The sequence below is a fragment of the Artemia sp. Qi Xiang Cuo genome, chromosome 9 (genome assembly GCF_049724085.1).
Source record: "Artemia sp. Qi Xiang Cuo chromosome 9, ASM4972408v1, whole genome shotgun sequence".
Lineage (NCBI taxonomy): Eukaryota > Metazoa > Arthropoda > Branchiopoda > Anostraca > Artemiidae > Artemia > Artemia sp. Qi Xiang Cuo.
Genome location: NC_142802.1, coordinates 59,653,048 through 59,671,743, shown reverse-complemented (window position 1 = coordinate 59,671,743; position 18,696 = coordinate 59,653,048). Strand labels below are relative to the sequence as shown.

The 18,696-nt window shown below is 35.0% G+C and overlaps 1 protein-coding gene across 1 annotated transcript; it reads right to left on the bottom strand.

The window, feature by feature from the left end:
- Positions 1–213: 213 nt before the first annotated feature.
- Sf3b6 (splicing factor 3b subunit 6) lies at positions 214–15,918 on the bottom strand. The gene is made up of 4 exons (XM_089094122.1): positions 15,801–15,918; positions 11,428–11,546; positions 3,524–3,653; positions 214–365 (listed from the first exon to the last, which is right to left on the bottom strand). The coding sequence occupies exons 1-4, from the start codon at positions 15,828–15,830 to the stop codon at positions 270–272; spliced, it is 375 nt and encodes a 124-aa protein (XP_088950248.1). The 5' UTR covers positions 15,831–15,918; the 3' UTR covers positions 214–269.
- Positions 15,919–18,696: the final 2,778 nt, after the last annotated feature.

Sequence of the window (18,696 nt, the reverse complement as noted above, 5' to 3'; positions counted from 1 at the left end):
AATATGTAGTAACTCATGTGGGTTGTCATTTGAAATTTTGAATTGTATCCCCAATAATACTTAATAATACAATAATACTTGCATCTGATCCGTAAAAAATAGTTTCCATTAGTAGTCAACGTTATCAAACAAGATATTCGTAAATATGGAACCGCCAACAAACTTCAATCATAATTACCATAACTCTTTTGAACAAAATCAAACCTATTAAATTAAGAGCAAATTCTTATTAAAAAAATATACAAATATATACAAAAGCGAAAGTACTTCTACTTATTTTCGGTTTTGATTCCATACTTGGTTTTTACTTTTTCTAATTCTTGCTCCTTCTTGTCGGAATCGACTTTCTTGAACGCTTTAGTTGGCTGAAAAAGAAAGTTCAGAAATATGTTAGATGAACAAAATACACACAGCGACTATACAATTGGAAAAAAAAAAAGAAGACAAACTGACATCTATAACTTTGAACAGAATTCACTGGCCAGTTCAGACAAACTTGACCCATAGGCATCAAGATTGTAAAAAACAGGTACATATATATAAGCAGTGGGGTAATTTCGTCAAAATCCTGGAGGGGGGGGGCAAACTTGGAGCCAATTTTCCCAAAATCAAGTGAAAACGACAGTGAAAAATGAGCCATACAGTACCATAAAGGTAACGATATACTAAAGAAAACTGACCTGTTCCTCTGGATGCTTGAATTATGCAAGCTTATCTCAGTTATGACAAGATTTTTGGAGAAACTAAATTTCAGCTCGGGGGGAGGTGAAAACTGGGGCCTGGAGCGGGCTGTTGCCTCCACCCCCTGCCCCATAGAAAATTACGCACCTGTATACATGTATGAATGTGTTTAAAAAAATAGCATGTAAGGAATCAGCCCCACTTCTAGCGCAGTAGTTTCCCCCCTTTTTTGGGGGTTCTAAGACCCCGATCGGCCACTACAAAATCCCAGTTTAAACTTAATTGCAACTAAATTGCTAATTGATGCAATCTATGATACCGCAACAATTTTTTTCTGTGTGAAAACAGATAAGCTGCTATTTTTTTTAAAGAAATGTTTCAACCAAAAAAAAGGAAGATATAGCACAGCTGTTGTGAAGGGTGTCAAAATCATTTTGCGAAGCAAAAAGTATCTACCCATATTGAAGATGTCAGCCGGATTTAAAAAACACATTCTATGAGACTAGGATGAACAATCCACTATTCTTCCATAGTCGTTTTTAAACATTTTGCCGAGTTTGGTAAAACTTTTTACTGAGGCGACATATTACCAGTTGGTCTGAACTTTGCATTATAGCAGTGAACCAAAAAGTAGTCACAAAATTACAGAGATACGTCAATACCCAAATTTTTCTCATTAGCGAAATCTGGGATTCTTTGTTGTCTTTTCGATTACCAAAAGGTTTTTGACAACCGAGAGAACTAAGTCATGCTGCAGTTTTCTACAATAGCTTTGACAATGATAGCCAACCAGAATCTCCCTAAAAACCATTATGACTGGTTAGACTCAACTAAGTTCAAACCAATGAAATTTCAGCATTGACTAGATCTATTTCAGGATACCAGGGCTAACCCTCTATTTTGCAAATGTCCAATATGAAAACGCATTCAATCTAGATCATTCCTTTTGTAGATGTCGCCCTTTGAGTTTCAGCACTTTAGTCTAAAAATTAGCGACTTGAGCTATTTAAAAAAAACGAACGCTTTAGTCTAAAAATGGCTACTACCATCGCGCAAAGAAAGAAGAAATGGACCATTTCAGTAATCTACCCGCTAGGATAAGACAGTAATTGAATTAGTGGAAGTCTGGAAAATTTTGGTACTCAATATTCTTGGTAAAATTTTTCTTTGTTTACAAATATTTAGCTTTTTCATCATTCGATTGGCTCATTCGATTTGAAATTGAAAGGGCTAGTTCCCGTTTTAATCACAGTTTATATAATTAGCAGTATGATCTTTCCCTATCTCACCCATTATAAAAACCCGGACCGAGGTGCGAGTGCTCCAGAGAACGTATAAACATAAGTGGCATTAGATCTTTTCACGGGTAGACAAAGAATACTCACCTACGGAACAAGTACTGACAAAACCACTTGGCCGGCTCACCAATAAGTGGACAATAAGTGCACAAATAAGTGGGAGGAGCTTTTTGTTCGCACCTAGAATGAAGAGCCAGAAATCATCTGCGGTACACTTACTGGATAATTATATAAACTGTGCGTTTTAATAGTCGACAAGTGATTTGAGGGCAACTAACCCCCATCTCACGCCCACAATTTACCCGAACACATTCAATCAAAATTTTGAGATTTTGAAAACTCAAGTTCAAGAAATAAGGACTCTCATATTCTGACCTCTTTTAGTTTTTAATTACATTTTCTATTGAATCGTTACTTCATCTTAGTTCAGACAAACTTTGTCATGACTTCAAATGAGTCTAGCTTTGACTATTCTGATCCTGAAATACACGAAATAAACTCTTATAACGTTGTAGAAACTAAGATTTTTTCTAAGCTTTCTTAGGTCCTTTTTTGTTGGATTTTTAGGATTCAATGAACTTATTTGAATAATCAAATAAGACAACCAGAAACGGAATACTTAAATAAATTAAATAATTGAATAAATAAGAATAATTAATAGAATAATCAGAAATAGAATAAAACAATAACACGAATATGCAGTTGTTTCTTGGGTCTATTTCATGGCCAGAGCTTTAGAAACAGACAATTCACTGCATGAATTGTTTAAAACGGGGGGGGGGGGGCTAGTGCGATTATCATTACACAGCAGTGTAGTGCAAAAGTCACACAGCAGAAGTGTAAAAGTCCCCCACCTTCCCGCCCTTAGTTCATTGTCGTAAAGCATGATAAATGAGCCAAAAAAAGGTAAAATATGTACTTAAAAAATATAGAGTAATCATGAAATTTTTGAATAGAAAATATCATCATCCACTAAATATCAGGACAGATAAAATTAAAAATCAAGTTAAATTGCTTTGACAATTGATGCTTAGAAAAAAATGTTGAAATTAAATACAGGTTTGTTAACATAACCTGTATTAATTTATGGCAAAAAATATGGTCGAAAACTTAAACTAGGAGTGAAAATAAAAAAATTGGGCGCAGTATTGAATTCAGTAAAACTTTTATGACCAACATATATGTTTATTAGTACCTGTTTTTTATGTTTGGGAATACAGTGCACCAAGACCGTACCCAAGGGGGGGGGGTTTGAACCCCTCCCGAAATATTTTTTTGACTCGTGAAAACGTCACAAAAATGGGTATAAACAAATTTTGTATGCGTTTTTTCGTGAACACCCCCCCCCCCCAGAAAAAATATTTGAGTAAAACCTCCTCCGAAAAAAAATCCTGGGTAGAGCCTTGCAGTGCACAGGCACATTGTATCCGTTGAAGTAACATCGTATATTCGATCTACCTGAGACATAAGTTGCAATGTTTTGCAGATTTCTACAGGGTTCAATACAGGAGGAAATCAAGATTAAATTGTAACTTTTCTCCTACCTGATAATAAAGCACAACAAGGTATCTATTGCAAACATTAAAGCCGGAAAGATGATCACATGCATTCTTGGCATCGAATATGTCTTCATATACAACAAAAGCTGTCCCTCTTGTTTCTGCTGTGTTGCCACTACAAAAAAAGAGTATCATACATCAGAACAACAAAACTGAGAGATAAAGAGAAGATTGGAAAATTGCAATGCTGTACCATCAAAATAAAATACTGTGATAAAATACAAAATAAATAAATAATAATACTACTAAATAATATAAATAATACTAAATACTAAATAATATACAAAAAAAATAAATATGTGTCTTATAAGAAACTTGAGCGCTTTTTGCAGTAAATACCAAAAAGAAAAACTGTCTGGTAAGTTCTTGAAGTTATTCCGTTATTAAGCTGCACCAGCTTTGTAATACCAACTTAATTTTATGACTTGGTACAACCCTTTCTCCAATTAAATACAATCAATCAATCCAATCTTTCATCCCCTAATTCTATGACTATCTACCTTAGTTGTGCCCTAGGAATGACCTATGGATGGATGATAGATAGACTTATCTATCAACAAATGAAATGACATCATTTTTATACAATCCTAAAAAGGGCTTATCGCAGATTTCTCTCTCGATTACTAGGACTATCTGTCTTGACTTTTTCTACAATCAGCTATGTCTTGATGCCTGCAAAATGCTTGATTTAATTCAAGCCATGTCTTGATTTTTAATTTATTGGCGGTGGATTTTGTTCTCTAAATGCTATCTAATATTTTGCAGGCAACACAATAAGCGTTGATTTAGTAAAGAGCAAACGCACTCTCTATGCATTACAATACTTACTTTTTTTCCAGCAGCCATTGAAGGTGACAGAAGGTCGTAAAACTTTGGAAAAGGTTCATTCAATCATAGATTATGAGTTCCAATACTGTTTTAAAGCCCAAAATCAGTCAAAGGAGAGTCTGTCACCTTTAGATTTGAGGACATGCTTGATGGAAGGGAAACTTGTCGGAAACTCATGACTCATGACACCCAATCATTAAAAATTCCAGCACAACCTCAGTGGTTGACTTAGCTAACGTGGTAACTTTACAAACACCCAAACCGAGAGCGAAAATAAATAACATCCAAAATGGTCTGTCTGGAAATGGTTACCCTCTTCGTGAATTCAAAATAATATTAAGAATGATGAATGATGATAATGAAGGAGGCAACAAATCACCTAGTGAAGAAAACTAAGCAGGCCTTGAGTTGAAGTGTATTAAAGCCATCACCAATATATTGAAATATATGCTTTCAAAGTATATAGTCCCAGGCAGCACAATCTCCTCTTTTTTTAATAAGGGCAAGAATGAAATCCCAAAATGTCATCAGGGTATATTTCAAATACCACTAAAACCACCAGGATATTTCATACACCACTTTTTTCTTCAATAAGGGCAGAGTTAAACATCAACATATCATCCTGGTATATTTAAAACTATGTGCAATTGGAAAGGGCCCTAGGTTGGCCTTCTAGACCCCGAAGCTGCACCGAAAATCGGCGGCGCACCGCCTAAAAAAAAGCGGCGGCGCGCCGCCGAGCTTGCATCAGCGCGCTGACGCCGCCGTTTTTTTTTCTTTTTTGGTTATCGATATCGACCTCCGGGCTTCAACCGTCATCCCGGCTAATCTGTTTCTTAAAAATAAATACTGTCATCTTGGGCTCGCCATGTATATCGGTTCATAGGAAGGAGAAGAAGAAATTTTTCTTGAAACAAAAATTCTACCTTCCACTTTAAAATTCTTTTCATTTTTCTTTCTGATTTTTCGGATGAAAAGAGATAGGTAAAAGAGCATTAGGCAATTCAGAATGTTTTCATAGGCAGCGCAATCGATATGTCTAAGTAAAGAACAATGTTGTCACAAGGTATAATTTTTTTTTTTTAAGTTTTTTCTCCATACCAGGGCAATTCGTATCGAAGGAGTTGTCGTAGAAACTTCAAAAAGGGCTCATTCGATTGGAAATTGGAATAACTAGTGCCCTTTTTAATAGTCGAAAGTGATTGGAAGGCAGCTAACACCCCTTCCACGCCCACCGTTTCCCCAAACACATCCAATCAAAATTTTAAGATAGCCATTTTGTTCAGAGTAACTGATTTCCAGAGAGAAAATGTTTTTTGAGGAGGTTACTCCCCCTCAACCCTTAGGGCAAGGGTTTTATAGTTATGCCCTGGAGGTATATAAGAACGATGTTGGCACAATGTATTATTTATTATTTTTTCCTTTAGACCAGGGCACTTCATATCGAAGAAGTTGTCGTAGAAACTTTGAAAAGGGCTCATTCAATTAGAGATTGGAGTGGCTTGTGCCCTTTTTAATAGTCGAAAATGATTGGAAGGCAACTAACACCCCTTCCACGCCCACCATTTCCCGAAACACATCCAATCAAAATTTTGATATAACCATTTTGTTCAACGTAGTTGAAAGTTCTGGAAATTAGGTCTTACAGGAAGACAACCACCCTAACAGCCCTTAGGGTAAGGGTTGTAATTTAAGCCCTGGGAGCATATACGGTGTTTCTGGAAAGTGTTGCCATAGAAACTCAAAATGGGATCATTAGTTTTGGAAATCGAAAAGCCTAGTGCCCTTTTTAATAATCGAAAGTGATTGGAAGGCTTGACATTTTTATAGTAGAGATCGATGTGGGTATAATGTATCATTTTTTTGTTGTTGTTGTTGTTTAGACCAGGGCACTTCGTATCGAAGGAGTTGTCGTAGGAACTTCGAAAAGGGCTCATTCGATTGAAAATAGAAAGGGCTGATGTCCTTTTTAATAGTCGAAAGTGATTGGAGGGAAACTAATCCCCCTACCCCCCCCACCCCCCCATTTTCCGTTATGTTTAAAAAGTAAATGTTGCCTTAAGATTAAATGAAAATGCCCTGTGTTTATGCTAAGTCCCAATAAGGCATCTCAGCAGTATCCCAAGAACGACTGAGGGTATTAAGTTCAAACTTTCAGGGCTTCTTCTGCTCTTAAAATTTGACCAAATAAAAATAGCGTAAGTGTATCCAAGCTATCAAAGACAGTAAACAAATTTGTTTGCGAATGTTATCAAGTTTTCCATTTCAGGTCAACTAGAGGATGTATGAAACTAAATTAAACACTATTATTTGTGTCCAGATTTTTATAAGGATCTATGTTGTTAAATTTTGCTGAAAATTGTTTTCCAGCATACAGATAGCAGGCCAAACCATAAATTCTTAAAAAAACGAAAAGATTTAAAGTATGATTTTCTTTTTCCCTGAAAAGACTATGTCAATATAAAACGAACAGAAATTAATTAAAAAAACTGTTTCCAAAAAATAAGTTTTTTCAAAGAAAAGTAAAGAACTTCATTAAACCAAAAATGAGCAAAATTAAAGTCAAATAATCTACCAAGCGTGAAACTACCACACATCATCATTGATAAATAAATGAAACCCAAAACGAACAAAAACTATAATAAATAACTGATTAAAACTCGAAATGAACAAATATTAACAAAAGTAGAGCTCAAAACCCCCTATGCCTTCCAAAGGCCAGAACATAATTTGTACTTCACTGACAAAAATACAAATGAATATGTATTGTCAGTTTAATATACATATGCTCATATTTATTAATCAAAATGTTAATATTATCTGAGTTATTAAAGTTATAAAAGTAAAAACATTTATGTTTTTTCAGTAAAGTGCAAATCATGTTCTGGCCTTGGAAGGGCATAGGGGTTTTGAGCCCAACTCATGTTAATTTCTGCTCATTTTGAGTTTGACTCAGTTATTTATTGTTATTTTGTTCGTTTTGGGTTTCATTTATTTATCCATGCTGATTTGCGGTAGTTTCCCGCTTGGTAGATTATCTAGAGCTAGTATAGAAATATATCTATAGAAATGAATTACATTTTTTTTTGCACAGTTAGCAGAGCACACTGAAGTTGAAGTAGCCTTAAACTTTGACTTGAAACGTTTTATATTGACCACTTCTTTCAGAAAAGTATTTCGGAGGGTTATTCCGTGATGATAAGAAAAGAGGGTAAAGGTGCAGTTTAGTTCCTCATGTAGTGTAGTGCGCAGGAGCCCTATGGTGAAGGTGCAGGTTTGTTCTCCCTTATAAAACAACTTATTTCAGCAGATACAAAGCAGAAGCCCATTTGCGGCATTCTGTGGGACCCCAAGGTCCAGTACTAGTATCAGATCTCGCGAGTGACAGCTTACACTCGTCAAGTTCTAGCTGTACCGGCCACATTTGCCCCAGTAAAACGGCTTTTTAGCACGACAGGACTGATAGTGACGGCCAAAAGGTCAAGTGCTCCAGGCAGAGTGAACAAACTCACTTTTGTTACATCAATTGTAACTGAAGTGATGTAACTGCTGATTTAAAATTGTTGGTGTTGTTAAGCCACGGTATCTGATTTGTATACAGTGTTTTTTCGATGTTGTTATTTGTTTTTGTTTTTTTTTCACTTCATTTTCTTATGTATTTGATGAACAGGAGATGTTTGAACTTCAAACTTTGAAAGTTACACACACATTAGCCCAAACCATTAACAAGAAGGAAATGACTAAACACGGGATTTTATAGGAACAATGCGATGTTAAACATAAACACAACATAGGTTTCCCTGGGTCTAGTGGCTAAAAACGAGAATTCTACTGGGTCTGATCGACGGTGAACATAAACACTTTCCGCATGGCCCAAAAAGTTCTTTTTTTGTCATATTGTTCTTGTATGTTTTTAGCCAACCATTTGAAAATCCTTACTAAAATCGAGGTTGAACGTGCTTGGTGAAGTAGAATTTTTATTATTATTTTGAATCAGAAAAATCGGCGCGTCGTGGCTTGCCACCGGTATAAAATCAGCGGCGCGCCGCCAGAAAATATTCGGTGCGCTAAATCGCACATTCGCTGCCGGGATGTTGTCGCTGTGCGGCTTCGGGGACTAGGCCTTACTATGAGATCCTTGCATAAGAGATTGAGCTAGAAACACATTGCAATAAGCACTTTAAAAAGGTGAAGTTTTCCTCTGAAGGTATGTCCTCTTTGGGATTCAACTAATTGTTAGTGTTTTAACTTTTTTTTTACGGATAAGAGTTGTCAAATGTAATACATTGGTTTTAATTAGTATATTTTCTTGGTTCAACATGACAACACTGACGAAAATGTGACACTGCCATAAGATTTTATAATTTTAAAATAAAAAAAGAAAAATGTTAGAAAATCACAGATTTTGAGATATGAATAGACCCAGGATGGTTATAGGGAGCAGAAATGTTTTTCATTTTGGTGTCTTTGATACAAAAAGATAAACATCTTACGAAACCATAAAACTGTTTCTTTTGCTTCATGATGTATGAATCTTGGCCAGGGCCTATTATGTACTGTGAGTTGTAATTTTTTACTAATATATTTCTAAAGATCAAAAACTTTCGTCAGGTTATTCAGGCGCCCGTTAAACGGTGGTGATTTTCATCCAGTGGAAAGACAAAAGCAGATATTTTGACAGTTTGACCTCTGCCAAACTGTCTTCAGTGATCATGTTCATTTGGTCATATACATTGTGTAATTTGAAAAGATTTGTAATTGGAATAAATTCTCTGAGTACACAGTTGCTGCTGAATCTGTTGACATTTTCAAATGATAGCATTTTCAAAGGATGCTGAGTGGTCCTCAATGGAGTGTAATTTCGACTGGGAAGCTACTGATCATCCAAATGCACCTGGCCACTAGACATCATAGAAAGCAACTTCAATCATCAGCTTTGGAGCTTCACAAGGAGAAAGGCTTAGATTGCTCCAAGCTGCAATTAAAGGTAATTTAGTGAAAAAGTCTCACCACTGTTCCCACAATGAGCCGAAAAAAAAACAGCCAGAAACCCAACTGGTAAATTTGACAAAGCCTTTTCCTACTGGCTTCTAAACTGTTGCCACAATTCACAGGTATTCATTTCGAATGTTAATAAAATTGGAACTATGAGATCCACTGGAATAATTCTTTTACAAATAAGCTCTGTATATTTTCATTGTATTTTGAGCATCAACATATTTCATAGATTGAAGATGCTACCATTCATAAGTACTTGTAATATTGTTTTTAATAAATACCAGAGCACCTACCCCCCCCCCCCACTTATAAGGGTGAGAGACAAAGACTAAGCTACCACACGCCAGAAGCAAAAATACACAAAGCATTGCACACCTTTACACATAAAATTAATGCATTTCTTTTTAGGATATGAAATCTCAGGTCATGACAGTTGCCACAAAAGTTTACAACTAAATTATTCTTAAAGAGACAAAGACTTAAAAACTAAAATTCCGTTTATTCATTTCAATATTTTATGCTTTATTCATTGTTTATTTCAACATTAGTCCAATATTGTCAACATCTTTTTTTTTAGCCAAGATCTTCAATTCTGGGGAATGGGTGTGTCTTGGGACGAATCTGGGAGATGGAACACCCCTCCCTCCCCCTTCACCATGTTTCCAGGTGTGTTCATAGAACAGAACAATTAGTAACTGATATTCTCTGTTGATTTTAAGGGTAGCTGTTTTTCAAAAGTCTGTAGGGATGTAAATTTTTTTTTATTCTTTTCAATTCTATAGCCTAAGCATTTTAAATTGGTGAAGAAAGGTCAAGTTCTTTTGGTGGACAAGTATAGCAAAATTTTATTTTTACATCACTATTGTCCAGTTTTTCCAAGAGGAGATGAATTCTTTGGATCTACCTCAAAAGTTGGGACCCTTCCCCCGCCCTGGCATGCAATTATAAACATAGCTGATCACAAGACTTAGGAAGAAGAACTTTCAGTGAGAGGAGCAAGTATATTGAGAAATAATAGTAGTGACACTTGGCCTTAAGTCTTGCTTTGGAAGAAGGATGGCGCAAAATGAATGGATACCAATTTGAAATAGATTATTCCACAAATTCTCAATTTAGTTGTTGTTTTCAAGAGAAAAAAAAAACCCATTAAGACTTTGGGTATTGGTAAAGTTTTAGTTCTATGCAAATGTCATGTGATGAAACAAAACAAAACATACCTGACAAATTTGTAGAAATTGTAGATTTTAGGAAGAAATGGGAGAAGGATAACACCAAAGAACCAAACTGTGAAAACAACAGGCCTATCGCTGGTAGGCAGAAGACAAAGAACAAAAACAAACAAAAGAAGTTAAAACCTTAACAATCTAAAAAAAGGAATGAATCCAAAAATAAAAACCGTAATTATTTAAAAAAGGAATGAATCTAAAAATACAAGAGAATACAAGAGAATAAAAATGAAAAAAATTCAAGTACATACAGTTTCTTTTATGTTTATTCTTTTCTATTGTCAAGGATGCCTTGTTGTATAAAAGCAAAACATTTGTTCTTCTTTTTCTTCCTACTGGGTATAGACCCATGGTTTGATTTTGAAAAGCATGGCTTTAAATTGTTCATTTAGAAGAAAAAGAGGATACAGTACATAGTCTCCAACTAATAGTCTAAATAATAGTCTCCTACTTCAAGGTGCACAAATCTAATGATAATTATAATCTTTGGTACTTGTATGTTATCCCAAATACACTCAGGTAGTGCAGTTAGGTTAATCATAATGAAATATAATCAAATATGATGAAACTACAATACTTTAGTAACAAAATTATGGAAACTACAAGAATTATGGATATCAGGCCACCCAGAGCACATTAAATTAAATACCTAACCACTTCTATATTTTAAATATTTAATTAAAACATACCTGCATTGTAGTTTTTCTCATTGAGACTAAGCTAATTATAACCAATTACAGACAAGACAATCTGTTTTTTTATCAGATCAAACAGAACAAATTTCTTGAGTGTATTTGGGATAATACACAAGTACCTAATCTTTATAAACTTTCTTACACTCGAATTTGCCTTATTGCTCCATATTTGCCAAATATATCATACATCTCTTCTGCTGTGATTTTGTATGGAAGGTTTCTAACATAAAGAATTCTGTTAACCTCAGGTGGGAGTCTGACCTAAAATATGAAACACAACAAATTAGTAGAGGAAAAACAGGAATTCTTGCATCATCAAATTCTCCGTTCAAAGCTCATTATAGAGGAGAGATTGAAAATTATTCAGTTGTTATTAGATTTTGGAAAGCTTTTTTGTAAAACTTTACCAGAGCTTTCTTTTAAATATTTAGTAGTTATCCATCCACCCTTTTCCTTATGTTGCTACTTGGTTGTTCTCAGACAAAATCAAATGGACTACTCACACACACACACACACACAAAAAAAAAAACAAAAAACATTTGAGTTAAACTGTACTTTGTTGAACAGACATGATGATTCGAATGCTATGGTTACAATTTTTCTACCTACTATATTTTCGTAGATATATGCTAATATCTATGGGGATAAAAATAGATTTACTAGATTTCCACAGTCAAAACTTATAGCAGAGACAATAAAATTAAAAACAAAGTTTAGTAATTGTATTTGTGTGTGCCAAGGTATTGAACAAGATTCTGCTTCTAGTCCTACAATATTTAATGGCACTATCAGAGTAGTCACTCATCAGATTCTGCCATACCTAATTGAGCCATTAATCAGCACAAGTCACTTGTCATATGCCAATGTCTTTCTTTTTTTAGCTGATAATCTTGATGCACTCTAGAATGCTGTAGATGTTGTTTGCTCTATACTGAATGAATTCAAAATTCTTGTTTTTTGACCAGAGACTGCCTCCAATTTTACAATCCAAGTTGGTCAGCTACAATTTCATCTTCCAGTTCACTTAGGTATTTAGGCCTTCCATTTGGAACATCAATTGGATCCACAAGACAGCTTATATTTAATTCTTTGAAAGAAAAATTCAGAAGATCTTATAGTTTTCTGCTAGGGTAGAAGGCCAATTTGATAAGAGAACCCTTGGTCAGCTATATAATGCATTTTTTGCACCACATGTGTTGTTTTTGACACCTTTTTGGAAATTTTTCTCTGCATCTGATAAAAAGAAAATCCAATGATTGTTCTTTAGGTTCTGCAAGCATTTTATCAGTATCCCTTTTTCAACCTGTAATCATGTCCCAATAGTATGGTATTTTTGAGATTTGTAAAAAAATGGATGAACTGTTGCATAATTTGCTGACCACTGCAATAGAGTTGGCAATTTTCCATTGATTTGTCACTATCAAGTGCTTAGTGTTGTAAGAGGTAAAATCTCATATAATTTGACTCTTGTTGAATGAGTACTTAAAATTTAGGTTGTCAATACTTTGTGCATAATTTTGGCTTTGTTGGTGCCCTTTTTGTTTTTTCCTTTCCTTTTTTTTCATACTCCTCATAGTGTGTCTTTGTTAAATAAAGAGGGTAATAATAAACTATTAGTATTATAGTATATATATATATCCAACAGAAGATGGAGCAGAAAAGACAGGACAAAAGAACTTTTAAAACCTATGGATTTGATATCTATTTCTCCTTTTCCAAACACAAAAAATTTTGTGGTTTTTTCAAATCTTGAAAAATCCATATATTAGGTTTTGGCACAGGAGAGTTGTATCCTTAAAATCTATGCCTAAAATAAAACTATTCAGATAAGAGGATTCCAACATTGAATGCTAAACTGGAAAACAGTTCTTCCAGATATCTGATCAAACATGGTCAAGCTATAGAGAAACAGAATGATTAATTTTCCACTTATGCTCCTTTAACCTAAACTTATGTTCCTTTTACCAGCTTACATTTTAAGACAGGCAAAGTGATCCATTTGAATTGAATTTGTTGCCCTTTATACTGTTTTCAAATTTCACAGAGTTAAAAACAAATCTGCTTTTAAAGATGGGGAGAGGGGATAGCCAATCAGTTTTACTTAATGTTTACAAGGAGTGGAGGCAGGCACTTCAAAACACCTTCTCAGGATATACTTTGGCCTGTAGACCCATCCCTGAAAGTTTCACTTCTCCTAACCTAACCCCTTTCCAAGATAGCCAAAAGTGGCTAGAGTTAAAATTTACCCTTTCTTCAGATAGACTTAATAGCAAAGAACAAACATTGACATAATCAAAAATGCAAAAATGTATAGATCATATGTATTAAAGGGCTAGCCTATATATCAGGGTAATGTTTATATTAACAGACTATTCAGGTAGCTAAGAAACAAACTTAACTTCATAGTCAGAACTTTATACTGAATCCAAATTTAACATTCATTTTTGTTGGAAATGAACTTGACCTCAATGCCTATATATACCAATTCAGGGTATATATTTGAACATTAGGGGGGGGGGGGAAAAAGTTCATTTACGACACAAGTGAATGTAAAATTTGGATTCAGGATGCAATTCTGACTTTAGAGGTAAGTTTGAACTGTAGAACACCTGCCCTCCCAATGTGCAAATATATACCCTGAATTGGTGTATATAGGGGGGTAAATCTCTACTGGGTCATATAATTTTGCAAAGATGAAAGTGAAAACGTCATTTGATGCCTTTTTTTACGCTTTTTCATAATTCAATAATCGCTTCTGGGATTGTATCTTGAGCACTTTAAGGGGCCTAAAAGGTATTTCATTTTTGTAACCACAGAAGCTATTAACAATAGTTAAGTTATTGAAGAGGTTAAAACATATCACTAGTTCATAAATAAGTTGTTCAAGAGTAATATATTCCAAAGATATTTATTTATACCAATTCAAACCTCATTAATTAGGCAACTCAAATATAAACTATTTTCCTACAGTTTTGAGTTTTTGAATGCAGTTGACAGCACTGAATTTTGCAATTCAAGACCATGCAGTTGACAATTCAGGGTATATTCCAATTCAGGGTATATATTTGCACATTAGAGTGGTGGATAAGGAGACATGTTAAGAAAACAATTCTTACTTTAAAATATGTATATTGATTCTAGTTAACATATTATCCAAGGGGAGAACCTTTATCATCAAGTCTTTCCTCTTTTTTCTTTTTTTTCCAACTTAAAAAAAAAAAAATTCAATTTTCTCCATGCTAAAACACAATGTGTAAATCTTCTGAAATTGCCAAATAAATTGTTCTAATAGATAGCATTCATCCTGGTCATTGTGAATTCTTTTTACTTTTTTTTTTAATTATAGATAAAGCACTGGCAAAAATACAAAATATTAATACAACCTAACCTCAATTCAAAATCAACAGACTTGGTTGAGGCAGAAAGTCTGAACCAAGTCTGTTGAACTTGGCTGGGATGAATACTATCTATAAGAACAATTTATTTGGCAATTTCAAAAGATTTATACATTGTGTTTTAGCATGGAGAAAATTGAAATCTTTTTCTTTTAAGTTGGAAAAAGAAGGAAAAAAGAGGAAAGACTTGATGATAAAGGTTCTCCCCTTGGATAATATGTTAAAGAGGAAAATTACACATATTTTAAAGTAAGAATTGTTTTCTTAAAATCATGGGCACCCATAAGATGAATTCCAGGGGGGGGGGGGCAAACCTTGTCTAATTGGCACTTTTAATGCTATATAAGATAAATTTCAGAACAAAAATATAAAAATAAGGCAGCATCATTCAGCCATGGGGGGGGGGGAGAATTGGAATAGGCCTATACCCAGGGGCAAATCTCCAGCACTTTTATTGGGGGGGGGGCAAGAGGGGTCCATATCTGGATAGTCAAAGGGCATGGGATGTATAATTTTTTTTTATTTCTACACATTATTGGGGGGGGGGCAACTGCCCCCCCCCTTGCCACCCCTGTCTATACCCTGAATTGTCAACAGCAAAGTTTTGAATAACAAAATTCAGAGCTATTTTTGTCAACAGCATTTGAAAACTTAGAAATGGTAGGAAATTTGATTTGCCTGATAAATGAGGTTTGAATTGTTTAAAATAAATATTTTTGGAACATATTATTCTTGAACAACTTATTTATAAACTAGTGATATGTTTTTACCCAATTTTTGATAGTTTAACTAGTGTTTATAACTTCTTTGTGTCATTGTGGTAGTTACAAAAATAAAATAGGCTACCTTTGGGGCCCCTTTAAGGGCTCAAGATGCAATTAGCCCCAAAAGCAATTATTGAATTATGAAAGAGCATTATAAAAGGCATCAAATGATATTTTCACTTTCACCTTGGCTAAATTATGAGTCCCACTAGAAATTTGTAGGTACTTCAAAATACCTTCCTAGGACATACTTTAGCCCTTTAGACCCATCCCTGAAAGTTTCATTTCCCTAACCTAACCCCTTTCCAAGATAACCAGAAGCAGCATTTTACCGAAACAAATGTTGTTCACTTACATTCAACCTCTTCTGCATTGCCATCGCCATTTTATTTTTATCTAAATATTACTTTCTGGCAATATGTTATCTTTGGCGATTTCCTTCGATTTCTTCATTAAAGCTGTTACCAGAATTCAGTGTTTCCACTTATCTTTTCAAACAATCTGTAGAATCTTGACAATTTTCGGGAGAAAATCGGGAGATGGCTCTCAGGATTCGGCAGAAAATCGGGAGATGGATCTCAGGAATTGGTAGAATTTTCAGTTTTTTGTATTTTGTATTGAGTTTTTGGAGGTGTTCGAGCGATTTGAGTATAAAGTACCGCATTCTAAATATTTGGAGTGCAGATTTACTGGAGCCAGCTACAATTCCGGAAAGAAAATTCGGCAATCAACGTTGTCAAACATGACAAAAGGAAGCAGCTAGAAGCTTGAAATCTATTGAAAGTGCAGTTATATTTCATTCAGACTCTAAAGCTGTTAAATTAAGACATTTTTCTTCATCGACCCTTACTTTTTCTGGCCCTTTCAGATTCCACACGACAGCCCACTAAGTTCAGGACTGGGACAGAAAATCCTGAAGAATTACGGACACTAGGTCTTTGACCATTGATTCTAAGTTACGTGGATAATTTTTTTTACCACCATCTTCAGAGGTATTCACAAATGATAAAGTGAAAACGCGAAGTCGTACCTCATTAGTATTAATATAACTGAAAAAAAGTATAAGAAATTGCAAAACCTTCAGATACATACACCACTTTAAATTCATAATGTGTGTCTAAAGCATGGCTTTTTAGCTGTGCTGGTAACTCAGCTGCGCTGGGATATGCTACTACTCATTTTAGCCTTTTTTTGAGGGGCTGGTCAACCGTTAGTGTGTCTGCTGTAACTCCGTCTCGTTTCATTTCAAGTTTCGTCTGAATTGTGGACGCCAAAGTTGTTGTTACCAAATGATTCCTTCTGCTACGTTCGAAAATGGCAAGGAAAACAAGTATTACACAAACTTTGCTAAGTTTGGTTTCCACGGTGGTCCCTCGCACTCAAAGCCGATTTCCAGTAATCCACGGCTGTCAGAGTAACTTTTTTATCATCATTGGCACTATTGGAATGGTCCCGCCATTCTTCGTCAATCGCACTTTTCGACTTTTTGTACTCGTTTTCATCATTTCTTCGCAATTTTATGTTTTATAATACACTGACAGGCCCTGGCGGACAATATTCGTCACTTATGTTCTTATGCGGCATATTTTTTCTGGAATGGGACTAACTTGTCAACCAGCAAAAATCGCAAATTGTTTTCAAAATGCAGCAATTTTCGTCTCTGTTTCTTGTGTTGGATTATTTGAAGCAAACCCCTTCGGTTCTACAGAGCAACTGCAGACAAATTCTAATTTTTGTCATATTTCTTTAAGTTTGTAGTAATTGTTGATCCTTTTGAACCTAATGAATCAGCTGGACCCACATAGTGCTAGTTCCCATTTTTTTGGTGCAAGCCAACAACTGTGATTAGTTTATGAATTGATAATTAGTTAATTACAAATCTTGAAGGTGTTTAAATGATCAAAAACAGAAAACCAATGCAACCACTGTGGAATGGATAAGGGGCAATGTTCATACCTATGCCAATAAATTCAAGTCGCAGTGCCTCAATTGCCTGGGACGTTAGAAATAATCCCTAAAAGACCACAGGCAACGGACAGGTAAAAAAAAGAAGAAAAGAATGACCAAAACGTAAAATGTTCCGGGGATTAAGTTTTCTGGAGATTTTGGGGAGATTCGGTATCTTCTTTTTTTGTCGGGAGATTGATTAAAAATTCGGTAGATCTCCTGAAAAATCGGGAGAAGTGAAAACACTGCCAGAAATAAAGAAATTTCGGCCTAATTTTCTGCAATGTATAGGCAGGATTGCCACCATGCAAGATTAACCCCGGTTTTTCGGGATTTTTCTGCGATCCGGGATTTTTTTTTGCGGTCCGGGATTTTTTTTTGTGTCCGGGATTTTCGGAATTTTTTGTGAAAAAGGGTTATTTTTGCTAAGAACTGGGATTTTTGCTAAAAACCGGGATTTTTTCATTGAAATTGATTTTCAACGATTTTGGCTGATAGTCTACTATTTTTTTATCTGTACGATATCACGAATATTTTCTGTTTTTGTTTGGTCCCTCTAGATTTGCGCTATTACACTGGGGCAACGATTTATTCGTTCGGGATTTCACTTTTCAAAATTCGACTCCAATTTAACGACGAGCGGTGAATTCAAAACAAAATCATACGCTTGAGTTCTTGGCATCATTTTATGAGTCTCGAATGTATTCCAAAATCTATGGTAGCGAAAGCGATAAATACCATCGGAAAACTTATTATATTCAGTCAGGTTGCCACCGTCTGGGATTAATCCGGGTTTTCCGGGATTTTGTTTGCGGTACGGGATTTTTTGTGTCCCGGATTTTTCGCTTAAAACCAAGATTTTTTTATTAAAAAGAGATTTTAAACGATTTTGGCTATTGGTCTACTATTTTTTCTGAACGATATCACAATTATACTCTGTTTTTGTTTGTTCCCTGTGGATTTGTGCTTACACTGGGGCAACGATTTTTTCGTCCGGGATTTGAGTTTTGAAAATTCGACTCCAATGTAACGACGAGCGGCAAATTCAAAACAAAAACAATCACTTGAGTTCTTGACATCATTTTACGAGTCTTGAATGTATTCTGAAATCTAGGACAGTTGAAGCAATAAATACCATCGGAAAACATGTTATGCTCAGTTCCAGTATTTTTTTAGTTCGTTGTTTTGCAGATGAAACTTAGTTTACGAAAATTTACACAAAAAATTAGTTTTATAAAGTCATGACCAAAGGCTCTGCCAGCATTCTGTGATTTCCTTAGGTTGTAGCAAGTTTCAATAGTTTA